General features: G+C 38.0%; 1 protein-coding gene across 1 annotated transcript; it reads left to right on the top strand.

Moving 5' to 3' along the window:
* Positions 1 to 4160: 4160 nt before the first annotated feature.
* On the top strand, positions 4161 to 11885 carry IL17RB (interleukin 17 receptor B). The gene is given in 6 exon segments (XM_075432449.1): positions 4161 to 4368; positions 5503 to 5609; positions 6285 to 6374; positions 8213 to 8363; positions 11529 to 11785; positions 11787 to 11885. Coding segments are annotated over 6 exon segments (912 nt in total).
* The last annotated feature ends 894 nt before the right edge of the window (positions 11886 to 12779 follow it).

Below are 12779 nucleotides of genomic sequence, written 5' to 3'. Positions count from 1 at the left end.
CTGGAGTGAATGGTCTAATTGGAAGAGATGTTCTTGACCAATTGGGGGTGGTGCTAACCACCGAGAAGGTTTTTCAGTAACGGTCACTGCAACCTGGGCTTTCCCGATCCCATTGCAGTGGATAACGAACGAACCAGTGTGGGTCGAGCAGTGGCCGTTAAAGCAGGAAAGCCTCGCCGCCGCTCATCAAATAGTGCAAGAACAACTAGACCAAAAACATCTGCGGTTATCGACAAGCCCTTGGAATACCCCAATTTTTGTGATCAAGAAAAAATCTGGAAAATTTAGGCTAGTACATGACTTAAGGGCAGTTAACACTCAAATGCAATCGATGGGAGCGCTGCAGCCAGGACTACCTAACCCCGCTATGTTACCAGAGCATTGGAGACTGCTGATAGTGGACTTAAAAGATTGCTTTTTTACTATTGCATTACACGAGCAAGATATGCAACGTTTTGCGTTTACCTTGCCCTCTGTTAACAAAGAGGCACCAGCACAGCGTTTTGAATGGACAGTATTACCACAAGGAATGAAAAATAGTCCCACGCTGTGCCAGTTGTATGTGGACAATGCACTACAACCCTTAAGGAAATTATGGCCACACACGTTAATTTATCATTATATGGATGATATCCTGCTCGCGCAGGAGTCGGAGTTCAGCGCCGAACAAGTTCAGCTATTACATACGACACTGAGAGAGAATGGCTTAATAATAGCTGTTGAAAAAATTCAAACGAAAGCGCCATGGCTATATCTAGGCTGGAAGATTGCTGACTCTCAGATTCAACCACAAAAACTACAACTCAACACGTCAATCAACACGCTACATGATGCCCAGAGGCTGATGGGAGACATCCAATGGATCCGTCCTGTCGTCGGAATATCCAACGCACAGTTGGACAGCCTTCGACCGTTACTACGTGGGACAGACCCAACCACACCGGTGCAACTTACGTCGGAACAGCAGCGTATCCTCTCTCAAATTGCTGACCAGATTGCCTCACGTTTCGTCCACCGTCGTGACCCCGACCTCCCTATTGACCTTTGTGTATTTTTAACAAATTCTCATCTATTAGGAGCCCTATCGCAATTTAAAAAGAAAAAGGGGGAAGTGTGGGGGGATGGCAAGGCTCGACCGAATTGCTTGTTGTAGAAAATCCATTTTAAGCTTAGCACACGGTGTCCTTGACAGAACAAGGAATTTAACAAATCAACTCTGCGGTTAGCAAGAATGTGAAAAACAGGTTGCAGCTGGAGAAGAATGAGGGAGTATGGGCGGAGTTGACAATTAGCTGGCTAGCCAATAATGAGCTCTAACTTTGCAATATGTAGTAGCTAATTAATCACTCTATAAATTGTGTAACCAAACTGTAATAAACGAAGCTTGCTTATCACTCACATTGAGTCGGCTGCATTCTTCCGCCGCTTCTCCAGGTTCGCGACCCTCGGGGCAGGACTTAGCCGATCGCCCCGACAGACTTGACAATGTCAAGGGAAACTGATTCTTCATGCACTATGAGGAAAATGGATGCTACTGTGGCTACAGTTGGGTGACTTCTATTCCTCTACGGGATAATAGATTGAACCCACAGCTGCTACGCTCAGCTTCACTAATCATGTTTCTTTCCTTTAAAATTGTTGTGAGAAGAAGCCACTCACCTTAGCAAGAACACATTTGTCCCAAAGGATTTATGGTGAAGGAGGAAACTTGCGGAGTTCAAAGTCAGTACTTGGTGTATCAAGATAGCTTCTTGCTCAATAATATTTGAATCCAAGACAAACAAGTCTCAAATGTTGATAGTAATCAGCCTTTTAAACATGATAATCCATCATTTAAAAGGAAGGATGTTGTCTCTTTTCTGAAATATAGGATGGTAGCATAGAGCCAAAGCAATAGCTCCTACCTATTACAGGAAAAGATCCCTTAGTGTGCAAGATGCCCAGAAGTTTTGATATATTCTTCCTTTTCTTGCAGTCTGTCCTTATGGTCCAGATAGTTTTTTCTGATAAGTACTTACTTAATAGTATTTACCACACAAATATAAAATAAATTAATAGTCTGTTTTGCAAGGTGTCCACCTTATTTGCAGTCTCAAGGGTTTGAATAAGAAGCTAGATCTGCCTTTATTCTTTTAAGTTCTGTGCTGAAGCCCCTAAGCACCATTTAAAAAAAAAAAAAAAAAGCTATCCAGAAGCTATGTAACTGCTGAGTGATGACTATGGATGATCATGCTGTTTGTAGTGCTCTTGTTACTTTGTTCTTCCCTTGTTCATTAGTTATCTGTGAGCCCACTCATATACTTCTAGCTCCAGAATTTTCTGGAAATTAATTTAACAATTATTTAATGTCATTTTCTGAGAAAAAACTAAGTTATTGTGCCTTTAGCAAAAAACCTCTCCATATCCCCCCCCCAACAACACAAACATTAAACACTATGGATTTTTCTTTTCCATTGTTATGTGTGTTTGCTGCAAGAAGAAATAGGCCATATAAGAAGATAGTAAAACTAATTAGACACAAAAATCCCACCAGATGTGCAAAACAAAAAGAAAATCTATTTTGTCATGCGTGTTTTAATAGCTCAAGGGGATACCTGTAAACAGAGGAAACTGAAAGTGTGATTTTTGTCTTCAGATTCACAGAGAATACTGTCTGTAAGTGGATATGACTGCTCAATTTGTGCATTTTAAACAAAAATTTTTATTTTTCTTTCTTACAGTCTGTTGTGGGTGGCTTAGAAACAGGTAGGTACAAATACAAAGTTTTTAAAAAATTTCCAATCTGTGATTGCTTAAACAAACTAAAAGTGGCATACTTTCTTTACATATCTAGAACTTCTGATGCAATGTCCTTCTTTACATTTTCTTTCTCTTTCTTACTGTCTCCCTGATCAAACAGATTCCAGCTGAATTTGTCTTCCGCATCTCAATGCTCCAGGTACTTACCTCCCTTCTCAGACAGGTTTCTAGCTGCTTCCAACTTCTCTCTGACAATCTGTTAGGGTAAGGGCTGTTGCTCAGTTCTGCCGCAGAGGATGAGTTCTGTGTTTGTTGTGTAACTTATGGCCCATCTGAAGGAGCGCTGGAATTCTGACAGTTTGTTTCAGCCCATTGAGTTGCCAGAGACACAGGAATAGTTTGAGTCCCAGGACTACCGCATTTTGCAAAGTATGTGTTTTGCATACTTTTTAAAAGTACGGCTTAGTTTCTTTTACCAGAAATGTTTTCACCTTGCTTCTAATGAGAGATGTTATAGAAGCTCACCTCCCGTGATGATTTCAAATTTAAGAGCCAATTGTTAATTAATCAATTTTGAAGTTATTAGCAATAGAATTTATTTAAGCAAGCGATGAAGCAGGCAAAACAGCGCTGAGCGGCCGGGGAGCCTCCTGCTCCGCCAACGGTCCGCACCAATAACAGATGCAACCCCTCTTTTTATAGAGTTCCCATTTCCTGCATACGTGACTTCTGGTATTCTCTGCGTTGTGTTCGCGCTTGCGCAACTAACTGCCAGATGGTCGTTGTCTGCCTCTCGGTGGTCGTTGGGATGAAGGCCGAAGTCTTTCTCAGGCGCCCTGCTGTCTGCTCATTCATCCCCTAAGTCATTGCTTTGCTTATCAGCAGATGGGCCATCTCCTTTCAGCAAATGGTTGCTTACTTTGCTTACTCCTCCGGATGTCTGCGGCTCCAGCTTAAGTTACAAAGAAACTCCAACATTCACATGCGATTTCATGAACAAAGTTAACCCATTCATCGCAGGGCTTCTCCTCTTTCTCCATCAGCCGGTTTGAGAACAAATTTTATATGTATACATTTATTACAAGAGACACATGTGTATACTGGTACAGAAAACATCCCACAAACGTGATCTACAGTCTTATGCTAGTATTATGACTTTATCTGCTTATGTCATATCTCATTATATTTTTATCAGTCAGTGCAGCTTGAGACAAATAGTTTTTGTCTAGCTAAACAAGAAAGGAGTAAACATCAGGTTCTTCATTCTGTGGTTCCTAGAGCGATTTTTCTGGGTACATGGGAGAAGATTGGCTTCGTTATTCATAAACTCATACTGAAGTTCAAAATTCAAAGTGTGATTATTTTTTTTCCTTTCTTTATTTTTCCGCCCAACACCAGGTAAACATGCAATCCAGAGACTGATGGACAGGTGGGGATATGCTAGCTATGATCAGCGTATTTTAATTCCTGACTACATTTCTTCACAAGGTTCTGCTCGTGAGCTGAGAAAGTGGTGCAGCATTGCACCAGCAGATCTTCATAATCTCAGTGCTGCATCAGCTGAAGAAGAAGCTGAAACACAATTTCAGTCCTGTTTCATGAACGTAAGTTGGAGCCTCAGCACAGATGGTAAGTTTGTTGTCAGAGAGGCTGGTGGGGATCCTAAGGAGAATAAGAAAATGAACTGCTGGGGGTAATGCCAGAAGCGTGGCATGAGCAAACAGAAGGTATCCTACCACCTTTCAGTTTAACCATCAAGGTTTAAGACAGGTAATTTTCCTGAAGAGATTGGTTCATATAAACCTACATGCTTCCAGATCAATAGAGTTCTCCAGTCTATTAACTGACTTTGTGGTTCTGGGTGCATTGTTGCAGTGAATGCACTTGACACTTCTAAGGAGCAAATACATGTTCAGTAAAGCTTTTGATTTTTTTATGATATGGCTGCAGTCATAAATACACAAGACACTATGCCATTGGGAAGCATGGACAGGACAGGGCTTGTAGGCAAAAGTACTGTGTTGAGAAATAATAGTCAAACTTTTGCGCATTAAACCTTTCTTTATGTTAGAAACACAAGCAGTGGGTGTCAAAGCTAAATACAAGCTGGGAAAAAATGTTTGGAGTCTAGGGAGGAGAGTATCTTACTGATATTCTCACAAAAGAAAAGGTAGGTGTTATTTGCGGCATGCAGGGGACATAAAGGCAACTTATATCCTGTGGACACGGAGAGGGTGAGAAATTATAATAACCTGTAAAACTTCAGGATCCACTTTTCTCCTGCAGAATTATGAATTCTGGTTCCCAGAGCTGGGACCACACTTGTTAGAATATAAGATATTTTATATAGGATTTTCTGCCTGCAGTGAGTTGTTCTTAGTTCTGCAATGAAAAGACTGAAAATCATTTTTATTAGACCTGCAAAGACAGGCACATGTCCAAAGACACAATGGAAGCATACCCGTGACTGAGTGGAGAGCGGAAAATGAGAGTATTACCTAGATGTTTTGTGCTTTAATAACTTGGACTTTTTTTGCTTTAGAGTGATGAGAATGGCATGAACTGAATAAAACAGAGAAATGTGTTACAATCTCTGGTGTTAGTTCTGTAAACAGGCCAAAGGATCACGTACATGGCAAATTTAAAAACTGCTATATTTTATTCAGAGAAACTATTGTCACACAAGCTTTCTGTGCTTAATATCCTATGAGGTGAAACAACTTGCATTTTTTATTGATCAGCAAATGTCATCTTTACTTCTAGCCAGCATCAAAGAACTGACAGCCAAAAAGATTTGTGTAACCAGCAAAGGAATTGTTGAATGTTTTCAGTGTATTCAATGCAATTATACAGAAACGTTTCAAAGACAAGTGGCAGTTGCTAATTGAAGAGTAAGAAAACAACTACTTAAAAATATTGTTCGCTTAATTTAGTTCCGGGAGAAGGAGCTAGGGAATAGGGAAGTGACATTTAGAAGTATAGAGTAAAAATTTTCCCTCTGCTATGGTAGTAAGAAGGGATGTGAGAAAAAAAAATAGTAGTTTTATACTTCTTTCAGATGTTTAGTGAAAGACGGGCTTGAGCCTTATGTTTTGGGAGACTGAGAACAAAGCTATGGGAAAATTAGCCCATTTCTTTTCCATAACTTAATCTCTCCATCTGTTCTCAAATGGATGCTTAGAGCCAGGGTAACACAAGCCAAAAATATACGATCTGTTATTGGACTATCTGGGATAGGGGGTGGTGTGTTAGGGGACAACCCTCCTTCATTATGGGCTAAAATTTTAATTATTTCATATTGGCTGCAAGCTATAGGTGTGTATATACAGAATAATGAAATTGACACTCAATATCCTGTTGCTGTCTCTGAGGAATTCTCTTCTAGAAATCTATTCTTGTCCTTGTTAAGTACACTTAAAGTAACTGTTAGCGGTTACTAATCTATATAAATTCCTCTGTTAAACCTGGTCCCATTAGAATTGTATATATCTGTTTTTGTATTAAGTCCTTGAAGTGAACTTTTCTTCATTTTATTTTAGTGGTAGTTCCATTATATTGGATTCCCTGTAGAACTGGAAACAAAGTATTTTATCTGTGCTTACAATCTACCCCCAGCAAATATAAGAAAGGATTTTCCATGAAAATCCATTTTGCTGGCTACACCAGGTAATTTACCAAGCATTCTCTGCTTAATGATACTACTGTTTTTTTTCCATCCATGTTTTTACACAGATTTGCTTAAGAAGGCCAGAAATGGCTTCTGTTTCTAATGTGTTCTGAAATGTGTCTGGTACCCCAGTCATCAAAGCTGAGAACTCAGGTGCAGCCAGCTCTTTAGCAGTGGTTTGGGTTTTTTTTCCCATGCTTGTTTTGTTTCTGTATTTGCCTGCCACTTATATTTCAGCAACAGAGAAATGGATATTGTTTTTCAAAGGAAAAAAAAAAATTATTCTGCTGTCAATTTTAAAAGAATTTACACTTTTAGCTAGGCAGTTTTTCAATGTCATTTTAAATAAACATTAATCAGCAATATTATTATTATTATAAAATTTTAGGGCAGCCTGTAAGTTTAGAAGTCCTTTAAAGAAGAACATGTTGTTATGGTCATTTTGCTCGATGACTGTAGAACTGGCGATCTCTGTCTCCACACGAAAACAGAACTCGGTGCTTGTTCTCCAGGACACCTGTCCACCAGAGGAGTGGGTGTCCTCCTTAATAATATACCTCCCTTCAAGATTTGACTTCTCGGGTCAGGATCGAGGCATTGCTGTTGTGTACACAGTACGCTTCCATACAGGGGACATTCCCCAACTAGATGGGGTTGAATTAACTGTAGTTTGAAATAGGTCATACCTGTTTACTTGCTTTCTTGTTTTGTCTTGTATTGTTGGGAGATAGAGAATATGCAGAGCAGCATGATAATAGGATGCTTTTATTTTGGTTTATTTTAATCTGCAGTAAAATATTTACTGGTAAACAAGTTTTGTAGCCACAAGAAAGACCACTGGGATTCTTAATGCCTAGTTATCACTATTGCATTTTAGGCAGATGTCTATGAAGATTATGTAAGTGGAGCATGTTTAGTGTGAGTGCGTGCGTGTGTTTGAGGAGATGGTGATAGAAAATAAGACAAAAACACTGTTCACAGAGCAGGACCTACATAGGCCAGTACCTATTTTGAATTATCCTTTCTAAAATATATTGTACTTGGGGATTGATTTATGCATATTTTAATAGACTTTAGTGAAAATTCTCGCAGATCATGCATTTGCTAAAATTTTATAAGTTCATTTAAATTCACAGGCTGTAATGTAATGAAATAGAGCAGAAGTTGTACCAAAATGGGTAAGTGCTATCTACACATGTAAACATCATACTGAAGGGGTAAAAATAACTCTTCAAAAGTGTTTCACAATATCATCTTTGCCTGAATATTGAATAGGGTCTAAGATTTACCTCTGCATCTTTCCCTATATCATACTCATGGCCTTAAAATGGGAATTTTAAGATTTCTCTACCATTTAATTTTGAAAACATTGCCATATTTTAATCCATGAATATGAGATTGAGAAGTTTTCTTGGTTTCTCTGAAATTATTAATTTAGTCTAGTCTAGTTACTGGTTGGTCCACTATGACATGAACAAATGTACCCTTAGTAGACTACACAAATTCCGTGGAGATTTGAGCATGCAGATGTGGGGTTAACACTAAGTACTAAATCTGTTGGAGGTTTAATGGGCTAGATATTTTTACCACATACACTTTCAAGCAACAGTGCATGAATTCAAACAACTCCAGGGCGGTCCCTATTGTAATGCAGGGTTCTGACTTGCTCCTTCAAAAGCACAAACACTTTTAGGTCATAAGGTGCCACCTGCAGGGTGTATGGTGCCTGTCACAAGCACAGTTATAGCAGAAATCCATTTCATCACTTACATAGTTATTAAAAATTTCAAACTGAAATCTTGTCAGCCCACAGGAAATTTGTGGAATCCAAATAGAACCATTTGTGAAATGGAGATAGAATTAGAAGTGAATTTTACAAGCAGCAGTTTTGGGCTTGAATATTTAATACTGTTTTATGTGTGTCAAAAGTATGAAGTACTTCTTGAAGAAAAAACATGTAAGTAAAGGTAATTTTCTGTTAAATCATAATAAATTGAAAGCATAGTTCTCTAAGTTCTTGTTCTGTATTAACACAGCAGGAGGCATACGCTTCCAGTGAAATTGAATCAGGAATCAGCAGAGCTGGCCAGCAAACACTGAGGAGATGGTCTAGAAGAACTGTGGTTGCTTTCAGAAGAGCTCTGCTCCGCTGTTACAGTATGTTATTTTATTTTTGAGATAATATTCTTTATTTTTAAAGGATGTTCTTAAGCAATATTATTTTGTTCAGAGTGAGAGTAAGCAATGAACATGAAAATGTAAGAAAATATATAGTAACTAGTTAACTAGGCTTAACTAAAATGAAACACACTTTGCTTGTAATTGCTACTAAGATATTCACCCTATTTTGTTACATTAGAGTAGTGGATTTATACAGAAATATATGCACTATCTATAATGGTGACATTAAGAATATATAACAGTTTTAAAGCCTATTAAGTGCAATTTGAAATGCAATTAAATATTAAGTGATTTAACTTAGTAATGACTCCTTTTATGATAAATGACATTTTTTTCTCTCCCACACGCTTCTTCAGGATTTCATTTCATGATTAAAGGAAACTAGAATTTCTGTGAGGATACCAGGTAGTGATGAGAGCACTGATATTTTTGTAGAGTTAAGTAACATTTTTGATTTGTTTTCAGTGAAAAGGGTATTTGCTTTTTTATAGTTAACAGATGTGAAGACGTGTACTATTTCTGGTTAGCAAACAAGACACAAACATGTACATCACTTAATTTTTTTCTTATTAATTTGTTTTTTATTATGAATTGGTAGATAACGAGCCTCTTCTCCTGGTGGTAATTTAAGTCTTTATTATTCTGTAGAGTGTCCCTGTGCTATAAAGCTTAAAGCAAACATACTTGATATGTTTACACTGAATTGTCTCAAATTCTTACTTATCTCATGAATCTCTCTTAATTTTTGTTATTTGTATTAGTCGTAAGGATACTCTTGCAGGAAAATCCAGTAACAGTTTTAGGAAACACAGTCCTGTCAGGAGCCATAACCATAGCACAGAATGAAACGCATGAAAGGAATTAATCTGTGCAGAAATCCCATTTAACTGTGTGTTGGAATTATTCTACTCTTTTTTCCCCCAGATAATTCCTTACATTGCTAAGTGTGAGTATGACTGCCCAAGGCCTGCAGAAAACCTAACAAACTGCATGAAGATGAAAGCAATGGTTAATTGAGTATTTATAATTCTTGAGTCAATATTCAATGCAAACTAAACAGAAACTGCTCAATGTTTTCTGTTGCATTATGTATTATTTATATTCAGCAGATTTTTTGCAAAAATCTGGGAAAATAAATGTTTTGGTACACAGATATTTAAATTGTCAAAATCCTGTTAAAAGCAGATGACTTTAGTCTTAGATGACTTTATGTACATTTTGCCTTTCATCTTCTTCAAAGTTGAAGTTTTATGCTTAATACTGTGATGCTGCAGTTCAGGAATTAGTTATTTTGTTACTACTGTTTAGAGTAGAACTCTAAACAAAAGGGAAGAGAGAACGACTGATGAGATGTCAGGCTGCAGGAGGAGCTACATTCCAGAAACATAGGAGGAACTTGGAGAGAGCAGATTCAAACTGGTATGTTTTGTTTCTTTCAAAGCAGGGAAGAAAATTAAGTAACTTAGTCAACACTTCCGTAGTTCTCAATGTGATTATTAATCCTTTTGCATTACCTTTTAGTACAATTTCTCTTCCATAGATAGACATTGGAAATGCTCATTTCAATAATTCATTAACTGAAGACAGCTTTTTCAGCTGTACAAGACGTGTTTCAAAGTGATTGTTCCTTCTCTTTTAGAGATCCTCACAATCAATTCAGCTGGAAGGTTTGCGTTTCCTCTTTGTTGCTCTACTTGTATTATTGCTGCAGTAGTTTGAGTCATCACAAAGCGAGGTAAGAGTTCTCACTTTTTTGAACTTTAGTATTTCTGCAATTCCTGTTCTCTGATTTTTGCTGCAAGCATCCTTTTTTAGGTGAGATAGATCATATGAAAGACACTATCTTTTATGTATCATTGTCACAGATACTTTTCAAGTTTGTTTAGGAAACTCCAGATGTGTCTACATTAATGTTTTAGTTTAAACCAGTATTGCACTTTTGAAGGGAATCACACGCTGGCCCCACCGTGGTTTGGTTTGTAGTGCAGGGTGGTTGAGGAGGGCAGCCATGATTGTCTCAGGTGGAATTAAACTGGAAGATGTGCCCTAACGAATCTAACATAGTCTGACTGCTAATGGATATGCAGGCCACAGGCCTGGACTAGAGCTAGGCTGCAGGAACCCCCCTGAAATACTTAATGCAGAAGTCTGTTCCTTGGCTGACCTGTTCTGCGCTGTAGTCTCTGCCATTCTACCACTACTTGCCAATGCAGGCCTAGCCTTTTTGCTTCCACTGTTTTTTTTCCTAAATGAGGAGTAAATATATAATCTCTTAAACACTTGTAAGAACAGTGAATCACCTGAAGTGCAGATAGTTTTTGGTTAGCCCTTTCCTCTTTAACAAACGTCAGCTGCAGTCACATGAGCATTTTGCAGTTTAATTTTTGTTTCCTTAGCACTTTTTTTCACAGTATTAGTTTTGCAGAATGACTAACAGATAAAGTACTGTGCCTCTCCTGCTCTCTTCTCATCAGTCTGTAATGCAAGGCTGCTCCCTTGGTGTAGACCTTAAACTGTTCTAGCTACTGAACACTGTTTTGCTAAATTATTTTCAACATTCCTGGAGAGATGAAGTACAGATAAATTGTCTAAGCTGGATCTATTTAATCATGAAGATGGGATTCTGAGCTCTGAATTCTAATATCAGTTCACTGTTTTTGCTTTTCATACTTTTATACAAATGTAATTTTTTCTAGCAAAAAATGAGGCACAGTCAACCCCTCCGTAACAAATCAGAATGCCATTCAAATTCTATTTACATTGTTTCTATAAATACTGATATTTTAAGAGAGTATATAGTGTCTTTTTTGTTAAACAGATTAATTTAGGAGGCAATTCTTCCATCAGGTGCAGCTACAACTACGTATTAAAAGTAATGGTTATATATCCAGAAGTGTGTTTTCATCACAGTGTCCTTTCTTTTGCTGAACTCTTGCATGAGGGCTGCCAGACACGTGGGAGAAAAGAATTGCTGAAAAAGGTCCTGTACAGCGGCTTGCTGCTCAAGAACCAGCGGCAGATACGGTGATTTTCCTCAGTTCAAACACTACCACTGCTGCACGTGATGTTTCTGGAAGCATAGGAAACTACAATAACATGGAAAATACGTTCACTCTTGCAGTTAACCTCTTCTGCAGTGACATCACAAATCAGTCCTCTGTACAAAAATACACAGTTGTTTGTTCCAATGAGGTTGAGTTCACAAGACACTTGACCAAGTGTTCTGAACCTCTGTCCAAAATACTATCTTGTGAAAGACATCGAGAACTTCTGCAGAGACTTCCGTTTCATGCAATGAGGTGCACGGCAAGAAATCAGAAATTAACAGGTGTCAGGATATTGAGCTCTAGTCCTACAAAACTGAAGGCAAAAGTATCAATAGCTGAACAAACATTAGGGCGCTGTAGCTACTGGGCCAGATTTAGTACAAGCTTACTTATTTGAAATAAATCCTGAACAAAAAATTTCTAAGTTGTGGCAAACTAAGATGTGACTTCCATAACAAGAAATGAAATTTTATAAGAAAATTGTGATCAAATAAAAGAATCAGAAGTAATTGGTTGTGAAAATACCATAACACAGTCTATCAAGTAATTTAGAAGTACTGCTCTCCTCTGCGTAGAGTTTGTGAAGTTAACTGATGGGAACCCCATTAAGGTGCATGGGTTTTCCTACATGACTTAAAAGCTGGTTTTGTGATTCTGTTACTTTGTTGAGTTACAGTGTGCATTTACAGCTTGTTTAATATGGTGTTGTGAGAATAATGTAGCTTTTATAGTGGAGTAATTTACCTCACCCTTCAGTGTGTCCAAGTGTCAGCACCCACTGACGTGAAGTTGTGAAGTGGTTGCTGTAGATCAACAAATCCAAACCAAATCTTTGTACATATGTACTTTCTTTTCTATATCACAATCATGCGAGTTTAAAAAAAAATACATTTATTCTAGAACAGGAATTCTGGACCATTTTCTGGAAGGGAACGCTCCCTTCTCCCCCCAAAAAAACAAACCCAGCAATGATATCTAAACCTGCCAGAGTAAAATTTGAAGTGTTGTATGCAGTCTTCAATATGAGAGAGCCCAAAGGTCCTTGTCTTAAATAAAATACAGGAATGTAGCCACAGCCTGCAGTAAAATACTTTCAGATAAGATTATACCCTTCATTACAGAAGACAAAACCCAACAAAAAGAGC

Source organism: Opisthocomus hoazin, chromosome 11 (genome assembly GCF_030867145.1).
Source record: "Opisthocomus hoazin isolate bOpiHoa1 chromosome 11, bOpiHoa1.hap1, whole genome shotgun sequence".
NCBI classification, from domain to species: Eukaryota; Metazoa; Chordata; class Aves; order Opisthocomiformes; family Opisthocomidae; genus Opisthocomus; species Opisthocomus hoazin.
Note: the sequence above shows the minus strand (reverse complement) of the source record. Positions and strands in the feature narration are given on the sequence as shown.